Source organism: Syngnathus acus, chromosome 9 (assembly GCF_901709675.1).
Source record: "Syngnathus acus chromosome 9, fSynAcu1.2, whole genome shotgun sequence".
NCBI lineage: Eukaryota > Metazoa > Chordata > Actinopteri > Syngnathiformes > Syngnathidae > Syngnathus > Syngnathus acus.
Genome location: NC_051094.1, coordinates 259,779 through 272,052, shown reverse-complemented (window position 1 = coordinate 272,052; position 12,274 = coordinate 259,779). Strand labels below are relative to the sequence as shown.

The window sequence follows — 12,274 nt, the reverse complement described above, 5'->3', positions numbered from 1 at the left end:
TGGAAAAAACGGTATTTATTTGTATTCATGCACTGATGGGTTGGCACTTTTTAAATTTCGTTGTACATGTGTGACAATGACAATAAACATCTATTCTATTCTCTACAGCCGTGACGGTCAAAGTCACTCTGTGACGGATGGCTTTGTTGCTTTCGGACTTCTTTGTCGTCATACGTATTGTCCGGTCGAGTGGATTTCAAAAGAAGGTGATTTGGACTGGGCCAAAGTTGCCATTCAAATTCCTCCGCTGTTTCAAATGCACTTTGCAATATCATTCACTTATAGCAAGCTAGGTGTGTACTGTTGAACGCACCTTTATTTTAAATGGCTGAAAGTTTTTATTTCCTATCAATTGATGTTTCACTATAGTTGACATGCTAAGCCAGGTGACACAGATCACATGATGACGGTTCTGAAATCAAATATTTATTCTGCAACTATCCACTGTATTAGCAGCCTCCATTGAAGAAAGACACAATGCTGCTTGTCATGTAAAGTTCGATTTTCTGAAAGGCGCAATTTCCCCGTAATGACAGCGTGAATCTCGTCAGTTGTCCAATGACAATCAAGTCATTCGATTCGATATGCTTTTGTTATCTTCGCGCGAGCCCCCCCCCCCCCCCCCCCCCCAAAATGGATGAGCAGGAACAAACAGGAAAAAGAGAAGGCCATGCATAGAAAAGGCGTTCTCTTCTGGTTTCCATGACAATGCTGCGGGACGCCGGCGGGCTTCTCGTTGCTGGCGTCTGGCGGTGTCAGCCAACAGTCTGCCACCTCCCAGCGTCCTTGAAGCACAATCGTGCGCTTATGTCCTCCCTCGCCTGTCATCGCAATGACAACACGGCATGACGACGACGGCGGCGGAGAGGAAACGCTCACGCTTGATGTAGGGCTAGATATGGTACGTCGCCGCACGTGGCCTACAGCGTTCCTTTGTTGCGGTTGCCATGAGTCATTTCGAGCTGACAACATTTGACATTGTCGCTCCCAAAAGGTCAAACAAACAGACAGCAGCAGGAAAACATGGCTGGAAACTGGAAGAAAAGCATTGTTGTTTGAGCTTTGCCAGCCAAACGGCAAGCTTAGGCCACGTACTATACACCAGACTATGTGCTGAAAAGGTGTCACGGTTTCATATGGTAGACACCAAGAGAGGCTGAAAACAAATGGTGAGAAATGGCAGCTCAGCTTTTTCATTTCAGTGAGAGCAGAGCAGGGCAGGGCAGGGCAGGGCAGCAGTCCAATTCATCCAAAGCATTTCTGCAAATTGGTGCTTTGCATCAGCCTCCAATTACCTTTGAAATATTTGTGCTGTTATTTTGCTTCCAGGAAATCGTTGAGCAATCATTGATAGCGTTTGTGTCATTGTCGCTGCTCCGTGATTCAAATGTGTGTGTTTGTGTGGAAAAGAATTGAATGGTAATCACGCTCAGGTCGATGTGTTGTCATACTGCCTGCCTGCCCACGGTTAGCTGGCTTCCGTTCTTGTCCTTCTGTATGTCTGTATGTTAAGCTTTGCTCCTAAAAACAGGACAGCAATGTTTTCTCCTTTTCTTGCTGTTTTTTGGCTCAATTTCACCCTCTCGACTGGGTCCTGGAGAGCCTTTAGTGTTTCTTGTGGGAGTCGCACGCTCCCCATCCACGCACGAGCAGAGCAGAGCAGAGCGTCTCTTGTTTGTCTGCCGTGCCGACCGACGTGTTGTTAGCCACGCTAATGACGAGGCCGATCCAACGAAGACGCGCTTTCTTTTTATTTCCCGACGACTCTCCCTTAGTCTGAAGTCTAATTGGGAGCGTCCGCTCGACTCGGACGAGTCACGATTTCAAGGCTCGGGCTCCGGGTCATTTTGGGTGGTTGAGGTAGCAAAGCATTGTCAGAAACACCCAGTGGAAGTCGGGAAACATTATTGGCCTGTGTATTCTTGAGTCAGGTTTGTCCTTTTTCAAGCTGCTGACGCTGCGCTCGGTGCTGTTAGGCCGCCTGTCTCCTTTGGTTCACGTGGTTTCTGCTCCAGCCCAGCCCAGCCCAGCCCGAATTTGACTGGAGGGTCAGGGCAGGGCTCCATGTAAGGACGAGCAGCTGGCTCACCGGCCATGTCACGTTGCTATTTCCAGCCAAATCGTCAACCGACGTCTTTAGCGAGCAACACGACACCTCGGGCCGCGGCGGCGGGCGGGCTTGGGAGGTGGCTGGGGCTAGTTTGTCTGGTGGTGGTGGTGGTGGTGGTGAAATTCAGCGAGGGGTTCGACCAAAGACAATTTAGTGCACATGACTCAAGATAAGAGAGGAATGAAGTTATGCGCTATGCACTGAAGACCAGAGTTGAATTTGTTCTGCTAACTGACACACAACCAACCAACAGAGTTGACATCAGTCCGTCCTCAATGGTGTCTCTTCCTTCAAGTCCTAAGGGCACACGTGAGCTGGTTGAAACATAAACAATTGCCGCTAGTACACTACTTGTATTTCGTGACGCAATTCCCTCAGATAAGACATTCTAGTGACATAAAGATAGCATCAAATCAAAGTCAAATCTTCTTTGGGTTCATCTTTTTCAGTAGGACAAGCGCCCGCCCGCTCGCTCGCTTGAATGTCGTTCCCGTGCCAAACAGCTGCTGACATCTTGCTAAGGTTTCACACGTTCTGATGATTGCGGCTCCAGGACGGACGGGAAATGCTGCGGACGCTCTTTCTTCAAAGCTGTCCACGTAATGTTTGCACATTAGCACCAAATCCTGTTCTTTTCCTGTCAATGTGCGCATGTGCCCACATGGAAACAAGTGCGCATTTGCTTGCTTGCTGTTTGTTTTGTTTCCTGTGAGGATTACGGACGGGTGCATTCCTTTGAGGATTCTTGTCCGATTGTGCCGTACCGATAGTGTCACCATTGTTGAGTTGCACGGGCAAACTTCCTGCTTACCCTTTTCAATAGACAACAATGGAGGAAGAAAGCATCCAATTTGAAATCATAATCAACCACCATGTCATTTGAAAGACGATTGACTTTCGTCATGACTGAAGAGAAGTGACATTTAGTCATGTATGTACTACACACTTTTGAACAAGTGCTTTACAATAATAGGAATCCCGTCATGAACCAGAATGAAATGTGTTTTCAATGAGACGGAGGCACATCCTAAACATTAGGAAAGTCCCCAGCCCTCCAGCACTAGCCATTCCATTTGGAGCATTACCCTTGGTTTTGACCTTCAAATAACAGCGCGCCCATTTAGTCATGTATGTACTACACACTTTTGAACAAGTGCTTTACAATAATAGGAATCCCGTCATGAACCAGAATGAAATGTGTTTTCAATGAGACGGAGGCACATCCTAAACATTAGGAAAGTCCCCAGCCCTCCAGCACTAGCCATTCCATTTGGAGCATTACCCTTGGTTTTGACCTTCAAATAACAGCGCGCCCAAGTTGCTAATCCGCTGACCCACTGAGCGGCCAACCTAATCCGAGCGGCCTCGTGCCTAAACGGTCGTGGGAGGGAGGCCCTTGCGCGCCGGCCAAGGTCAAATGCGCCGTTAATACGGGCCGTGCGTCTGAGCCCAAGGAAGCCATTGCTGGAGGTGTACGGGACCCCCCCAGGCCCTAATCAAAGCGCCCCCCTCTAATACTGTTAGCTGGGTCATGTGCTGAAAGCCAGGATTAGGAGCAGGAGGGCACAGGCCAATAGATCCAGCTTAGCGGGGAAACTCTCTCTCTCTCTCTCTCTCTCTCTCGCTCTCGCTCTCGCTCTCTCTCTCTTACTGTACGTGGCTGTTTGTCTATGTAGATACAGACAGCGGATTTTACAAATCCTGAGAAGGCCGCGACATTTTATTGCAAGTCATGATGATAATAAATCTTAAATCTTTTTTTTCTTCTTTTGTTATGTAAGACTGACTTTTCCACAGCCCGTATACAAATATTTGGATGTATGTAGTGCCCAGAGGCAGACAAAGTAAATCTTGCGAGCTGCCTGTTTCCAGAAGGATGATTGTTTGTCGCTGATATTTCTATTGCTGACCAGGCATGATTTATAATTAAGGTTCTTTGTACCCGCAGTTTGGTCGCCATTCTGAGTGAGCTATTAAAAGCAAGACAGCAACAGATTCTTTGTGTGTGTTTAACTTGTGCTTGGGAGAGAAGCTCGAAATCTGTCATGTTGATTTCAAAATCAACAGTGTCAATCTGGTGGCGGGCGGTGGTGGTGGTGGTGGTCTTCTTAAAAGCAGACTCTGGTCACGCGGATCACCTTTCACTTGCCCGGCTTATGTAACGTGACAGTCATACGTGAACATTTGTTAAAGACATTGAGTAGTCCCTTCTCAAGAACAAGTCATTTGGCACTTATGTGTTAAGTTGGGTTAAGAAGCCGGGGGGGGGGGGGGGGGTCACTCAATCCCCCGGAGTTTTGCTATGAAATGTCACCATTGACGTGGCACTTTGTTCTCGATGCCACGCGTCTTCACTCGCTTTACATGTTGGTACAGAGCTTTGGCCATCTTAGATGACCAGGCTAAGCTTTGGGGAAGCACGTCGCTATGTCGAACTTTCTGGCGCTGCTGTACTTGTGAGCCCACAGCCAGATTAACATTTCTCTGCTGCGTACACAATTTACTCATGAGATGGTGGGGGGGTGAAGGCATGAAGCTATCCAGTTTGTACAGCTTCTGGTTCTTGGAAGAGAAGTGCTTCTGGGCCATGGCAACGGAGGCGAGGAAAAAGCTTGCATGGACACAGGACAGAGAATACAATTCAAAATGGAAGAAGGCAGAATGATTGATAGGTATGGATTGGGAGTTGTCTTGAAAAGAACGGGGCCTGCACTCTTGGTCAATGTCGGTCGGACGTTATGCGCAAAACGATTGACCATACAGACCCAAACCAAATATAGTGAAAAAATACATCTCAACAATCGTTGGAAGTAAATGCGTATCTTGCACGGCCGCCGTCACATACATATCTCGCAAGTAAATGTCACGAGACCTCGGCCTATTTTGTCTGCCCTCAGTTCACCAAAACGTTTGTTTTCTCTTTTTGTCATTATTTCCATGAGCAAACTGTTGATTCTGAATAGAATAGAATAGATCTTTATTGTCATTGTCACACATGTAAATCCAAACAGATTGTCCAACAATAGACTGTGTTCCACTTTGTGCAGCATCCTATTTTGGATGCTCTTTGAAACCTTTTCCAACAAACAGAAAGTAGAGTGTCAAGTGAGAAGTGACTTTGCCATTTGGGAAAAGGCGAGTGAAACCAAAGAGAGCTGACCTTAAAACGCAATTTGAACAGAACGTAGCGCGTGTTGATTGTTTGCTGTTGTAACGTGGTCGGCGTCCTTGTTTGTTGCCGAGGCCGGCCGGCGGTCCGTTCTTTGGAGTGTGACGCTTAATATGGCCACCCAAAAAAAAAGATGGCTCCAGAGTTCTTGTTGTTGTTGCGTTTATGACTAATAGCCTTTTTAAAAAATCGACATTTGAAACAAATGTCCAAAAAGCCAGTCAAATGTATGTATTGTATGAGTCGATCAAGTCCAAAGTGTGGATGATTTGGTTTTCAACTGAACTTGACAATGTGCTAGCTAGCAAAATCTTGTCGCTTGCCAAACTCCCTTTCCGTCCGTTACACAAGATACCTTTCTTAATGGACTCGATAGAATTTCAACTCTCGAAAGATGCCCGCCAGCTTGTAGCTGAAACGAGATATTAACAACGATGGTTTTATTGCCATCTCATCCTAGTGTGCAAAATACGTATTGGGTGTATTTGGCCGTCCAAACAGTCTCTCCAGCAACTTGTATACATTTACCGCAAAGAGTCGCCAAAATATTCATGTCACATACACAACGGTATTTAAGGAGCTATGCGTATGGCAACGTTCTCAAATAAACCAATTAAATGTTTGGACAAAAGTCAAGAGGCTGTGGTGAGATCACGTGAGAGGCAGCGAACATTTTTGCGCGCGTGTGTAGGCTTTGGACGCGGTGTTGAAACAGACATGCTTATTGCAGTCATGCATGCTGTTGTTGTCGTCATTCTTGAACCCATCACCACCCCTCCCTCACTCGAGCGAGTCTGACTGAACACACAGAATGCGCGTGCACTTGGCTCGTAGGCAACAGCGCCCCCCCGCTGCGGAGCACTTGCAGAGTCCGAGTCAGCAGGTGCAGCTGACGCAGAAAGGCTTTGGAGCAGGCAGGGCCAGTTGGGGCACGGAGAGGGACAGGACAGGAGAGGACAGAACGGCACGGCACGGCACGGCACGGCACAGGAGACGAGAGCAGAAGAGCCACACGAGCCACGGCTCACAACTCTCGGACGCAAAGGACAAATCAATGAGAGGAGAGGAGAGGAGAGGAGAGGACAGGAGAGGAGAGGAGCAAGGCGACACTCCACCGGACCTCATGCAAATACCTTTGCTTCAGTCATGTATGTAAGTAAGATTTGGCTTTGGATGAATTGGGCTGACGGAAGTTGGGAAAGGATCAGTGAAGCAGAAATCATTTGATTCGATGCATTTATATCTGTCATGAATTGCAAAATATTACAGAGTTGAGGTCTGGAAGGAAGAACAAAAACAACAACCCCCACCTCTGACTGGTTAGTTAATCATGCGGGGCTCACTCCTGCAGCAGGCAGTCAAGTATTCCTCTGGCATTGTTGTCAAGCATAAGCCAAGCGGACTCCGCTGTTTGTCTGGAGAATGACGACCCCGCTGTGACTCAGGCCCCGCCGGGTCGACAAAACGCAGCCACATAGAGACGCACGCACTTGCCCATGTTTGATTGAAAGGAACAATTGTGGCAGAGATGGCGTGCCTGCGATCCGTCGTGCGCAACCAGGCCGAGTAACCCAGACAATGTCGCCACATCGGCATCATGGCCTCCTGCTAGGAGGTGAATGACCGAGAATTATTGTCAGAATGATAGGAAATGTGATTGGACTCGACCTCAGGGCTGCAGCCATTGAATCGTTTACCAATGGAATCTTCCCCAGATTGTCCTGTTAATTGAGTTTATTCAATCAAAATAGATTGGAACCAGAAAATGCATGTGTACGGATTATTGTTGGCCACTTTAGGTGGTAACTGTAAGTGTGCTTTGGAAAGGTGGGATCCAGCCAATGAGCTTGTCAAGACAGCAAGCTGTTTACTAGCTAACCGTTAGCTAGTCAGCGCCTGTGGTGAAAGTGTTTACTACTTCCGCTGGAGCGATATAAAGATCACCGGTGGCCGTGTCTATTCTTGACCACTTATAATGCATACATTGTAACGAGCGGTAGGCCCTTTTGAATTAGCGACCGTGTGTTTGCGTTCTTGGACGCCTTGTTGTGCTAACTTAACAAATTCACTTTGTTGCTTCTAAGTGTGAAATGTTGGACCTGACCTGACCTGCCAGAGACCTGTCCATTCACACGTGCTCACCTTTTTATCAATGGTGAACGAGTAAGCGCTGCTCTCCGTTTGACCCTTGAAGACAGAATGAAAGCACACTCGGTCGGTTCCACGCTGCCAAGTTGATGATCATCGTGCCCGGCGGAATTTCACAATTGAACAGATCCACAACGTCGCCCTCCTCATCACACCACCTTTTTATTTTTAGGATGAGAAGTTGTGGCTTTCAATGTCCACACCGACTATCAGCTGGCACGTTTCCACCACTGACTCCCTCCCGATTGGCCGCCTCCCGCTCTCACATCCACCCTCTCTGCACACCGACAGCCGCTCATTGGCCGAGCGGCCGGCCCGCCCGCCCGCCCGCTTTCGACGTGGAGATTATCTTTGGGAAAGGCTGTCTGGACTGGCTTTGGTTTTTCTTTTCTCTGGCTGGCTCTGTTACTTGGCCTCTCCTGCCGAGGGAGCTCTTTTGGATCCATTCACTGCTCCTGTCATCATCTGCGCGCTCTCTCTCTCGCTCCCCCTTTTCCTTTCCCGTCAGTGGCTCATTTTGGCTTTTATCTTGCCCACTGTGGCGCTTTCCCCCCCAAATGTCTTTTTCACAGATGTGGGTACACTCGAAGGTGAGTGGAGTTGACTTTCAGGATTCCTCTCTCCCCACATCCCTGTCGCATCTGTTGCAGTGTCCTTGGACGTCAGGTGTATTGCGCTGTTGCCGCCGCCGCCGGCGTGAGGCATTACCCCGCGCTGGCTGCGTGCGACTCTCGCTTCTGGTCCTTTCAGCGTCGGGCCACGGTCCAGCGCGCGGGAGGCGGGACCGGCCGGGGTGGAGCGTGCCGCCGCCGCCGCTGGCGTGTCAATGCGTGCCCGAGCTCGTGACACGCTGTTTGGCGCCCGCTGCAGTGGCATCTCAGGCAGATTAATGAGCATTGTGCTGCAAAGAGTGAGAGGAGGGATGGCATTGTTGCGCTTCCACAGGCTGACGTTGTAGCTTCACGTGCTAGTCAGGCGCTCATTGTATTCTTTTCTGCAAATGAAGCTACTGTAAGCTTTTTTCAAGTGTTGTCGTAATGGAGCTAGGGCACAAGCGCCATTGGCGGAGCTGTCCGAGTTGCAACTTGATTTTCCCAAGCTTTTTACTATCCCTGCATTGCATCACAAACTCCAATGATGGGTGCATTTCGTATGTGTCTGTGTCTCCTTTGTCCTCCGGGAAGAAATTGTCTCTGCTAAAAATAGTTCTCCGGAGCTTTTCATTTGTTTTTTTACGACAGCGACAAATTGGCTCAGCCGTCCTTATGACCTGCAATGTGTAAACATTGGCCGGCTAAGTCGATTTTTGGCAACCAAGTACGGACTCTGCAGATAAGAAAAGGATCGGAGCAACATCGGGCAGCGCCAACGATTGCAGGACAACCAGCTGCCTGCCGCCCGCGCCGCCACCCAAATAGGAAAGTTTGTGTTGTGTCAACAGGATTTTTTTTGTCAGTATCAGCACTTCGGACAGTGGTTGTGCAGGAAACCGTGTTTGGTGTTGGTCGGAGCTGCATTCGTTTGAAAAGATCCTGCTTTTTGTGGCAGGAGTGTGGAGACAATGCTGAACAACTTGACTGCAGCGTCCTGAGATGTGTTGAAATAGCACCATCTTATTTGGAAGAATTGCCTCAATGCTGATTGCATAAGTTCGTATTTTTTCTTCCATGAATTGCTTTCAAACAGCCATGAGTGAGTTTCCATGACTCATCAAGTCGTTATGCAACTTGACCAACTTGCGTTTGCTGAGGTTTCTTTGGTGCAGCTCTGTTATTTTGACTAGCTGCTACCTACAGGTATGCGTCGTGGCGACGGCATTCCTGATTGGTCTTCAGCTGGAACTAGTCCTCTAGATAAGGTGGTGATGATGATGATAATAATGAATACATTGATTTGTTCTCGAGGTTTATTTTGAGAAGATTTTCCAAAGGTGGCGACCACTTGTCATGTCGCAACCAGAATTGCATTCTTTATCCTAATTTTGACCGCTGGGCAGTTTTAGACGTACTATAAGTCGCTGTTCTTGAATATGGTCCGAACTGGCATAAACGGTCGAGTCCCACGGACCGTTCGAATGCAATTAGCGTCCCACTGGTATCACGTGACGTTAGCTGCGGTACGGCGGCCAGCGTGAAAATCCAGCTTGAAGATGCAGACAGAAATGGGACATTTGAGCAGGCGCATGGAGGCAGGAAACCCAAAAGGTTCAAGTCAAAGAAGAATAGCACTGTTGCATACTATTGTAAGTCTGTCTGTCTGGCATTTCCTTCCCATCATTCAACAGGAAGTGTTGTAAGCTGTATTAGCTGGTTGATGTGGTTTTGTGGCAGTCAAGATTGTCACGGACGGACGGACGGACGGCATCTTATCTGCCGACGCATTCCCACGATACTTGTCACTTGAATTGACAGCCTTTCTTCGACATTTGGCGGCAAACTCTGAGCATGCTTGAGAGCCTCTGCGTGCGCAGAAGGAGCAATTGAATTCTTCCCAATTAGATAGCTCTGCGCGTCCGTCGAGATGGCACACGTGTACCGATCCGTTGCGGTCCCAATCGAAGCCACTTGAGCTTTTATGTGTCTGTGTGTGTGTCAAATATGGGCGAAAGAATAGTGTGTGTGTGTGTGTGTGTGTGTGTGTGTGTGTGTGTGTGTGTGTGTGTGCCCTCAGTACTTCCAGATGGAGCAAGAGGCTAACTCGCCATGAGCTGTGCACAGCTCATGCTGAGCTAATGGACTTGTTTACACGGAATGCGCTCTGTGAACAATCGACACGACCGTAGAAGGCGACAACGGTGCCTTCCGCTCCTCGTTAAGGCAGCGAGCGGCCTTTTTCTTTATGCTTCCAATTCATGTCATGAGCATACTCCATTCGGTGGGATGGCGCTTGGAATTGACTGGGATCCTTTCAAATGTGACTCTTTCAAAGGAATGGTTGAAGTTAACCGTACACTCCGGAGGGGAGGGGCCGCTCGCTCGATGGAGGACTTCCATCTCTGTCCTTCATGTCTATCACTAAGACGTTTGAATTGCCATCATAGATCAAGAAAATTCTATTTTGCCAGTCATCGAGGTTATTGCGGTGAACAGTATTTTGGAACCAAATAACAAATATTTGGGTGACCAAAGTGCTTTGAACAAGTGTTTGTGACCTCTTTTTGATGATGTTTGACCTTGCACTGGAAAACGACCCCGTGTACGTCTTGAAAGAAACTCGTACTAAAGTAAAGATCCGGCCGTTTCCACCAAATCGAAAGTAAGAAACAAAAGCAAGTTTCTCTAATCCCTCCCTGTCTCTCCTCCTTTCTCTGGCAGGTGAGGGAAGGTGCGGCGGCGGCGGCGGCGGCGGACAGACTGTGTCTCACATGAAAGCATGGAAGGCTCTCTGCACCCACCATCACTAGTCTCCTCCAATCTTTGGACTCGCCTCCAAAAGCTTCGTTAACAGCTGAGCGCGGAAAAGGAGCGGCGGGACCGCCGGCCGGGTCGCCTTTGGCTTTCTCAGCGTACGTCAGCTTTTCTTCGAATCGAATCTGGTGGACGGACGGGCGTATCAAAATGGATCTGGATTCCTATCTGTGGATGGTCATTTTCGGCTTCATCATCGCCTTCATTTTGGCCTTTTCGGTGGGCGCCAACGACGTGGCCAACTCGTTCGGCACGGCCGTGGGCTCCGGCGTGGTCACGCTGAAGCAGGCCTGCATCCTGGCCTCCATTTTCGAGACGCTGGGCTCCATGCTGCTGGGGGCCAAAGTGGGCGAGACCATCCGCAAGGGCATCATCGACGTCAACCTGTACAACGAAACGGTGCCCGTGCTCATGGCGGGCGAGGTCAGCGCCATGGTCGGTGAGTTCCCTCGGAAATTTGACGGCCAGCGACTTGCGTGACGCCGTTTGCTCTTTGTCACTTGCTCTTTGCGGTGTGGTCCTCGCAGGCTCGGCAGTGTGGCAGCTCATCGCCTCCTTCCTCAAACTGCCCGTTTCCGGAACCCACTGCATCGTAGGCGCCACCATCGGGTTCTCCATGGTCGCCATAGGCACCAAGGGCGTCCAGTGGATGCAGCTGGTGAAGATTGGTAAAAGTGGCAATTGTTAGCGTAGCTGTTGTGAAACTGTTTTTCGATTGATGACCGACGAGCCAAGCGGGTTGCTCGAGTTGCACCCCCCATGAGGCGTAATGAGTTGACCCGCCGGGTTCACGTGAGCTGAAGAGAAGAAAGACAAGTCCAAAGCAATTGAGTCCTTTTGTGCGTGTCTTCCTGTTGCGTGCAGTGTCATCGTGGTTCATCTCCCCCTTGCTGTCTGGACTCATGTCTGGAGTCCTCTTCCTTCTCATCAGGAACACCATTCTCAACAAGGTAGGTTGGATGTTGGCAGGACCAGTTGAGCTCCCTTATTTGCTTGCAACTGTGTTTGGGCGCCATTGAAAGTCGGTCAAGGCACGCTCGAGCTGTCCAAGAATAACTTGTGGAACTGCAACTTGCGCTCCATCATCATCCCCAGTTGTGAAAAGAAGCCTTTCGTTTCAAGGGGCTTTATTGGCGGAACCTGCTTGAAATTGTAAGGATCAAAATCAACAATGGGAATGTGTGAGCTTTGAAGCTCTTTTTTAAACTCCGAATCCCAAAAAACGTAGCTTCAGCACTGATCAAATTTCACTTTACATAACAGGCAAGCTCTGGCGGGCGAGGTAGGAAAACGTGTGGCGGCGGCGGCGGCGGCGGCGGCGCATCGTAAGGTCACGAATGGATGAGTCGCAGGACGATCCGTTCAATCCGACTGCGGAACTGCAGAAATGGAATATACTACATGTGACAGCTGACCAACAGAACAGCAGCTCTGTTATTC

The 12,274-nt window shown here is 49.0% G+C and overlaps 1 protein-coding gene across 6 annotated transcripts in view; it reads left to right on the top strand.

The window, feature by feature from the left end:
- slc20a2 (solute carrier family 20 member 2) overlaps window positions 1-12,274 on the top strand; it is a 34,014-nt gene that overhangs the window by 4,175 nt on the left and 17,565 nt on the right. For 5 of the 6 annotated variants that reach the window (XR_005098677.1, XM_037257939.1, XM_037257943.1 and 2 more), the window contains exons 2-4: window positions 10,742-11,273; window positions 11,362-11,502; window positions 11,699-11,784. Coding sequence is in view for 5 of the 6 variants with exons in the window: in XM_037257939.1 (XP_037113834.1) it covers window positions 10,985-11,273; window positions 11,362-11,502; window positions 11,699-11,784 (516 nt within the window). In the remaining variant the exon portion in view is untranslated. Of the gene's footprint in view, window positions 1-6,338; window positions 6,432-10,741; window positions 11,274-11,361; window positions 11,503-11,698; window positions 11,785-12,274 lie in introns of those variants that run through there. The other variant, XM_037257940.1, reaches the window with a different exon arrangement.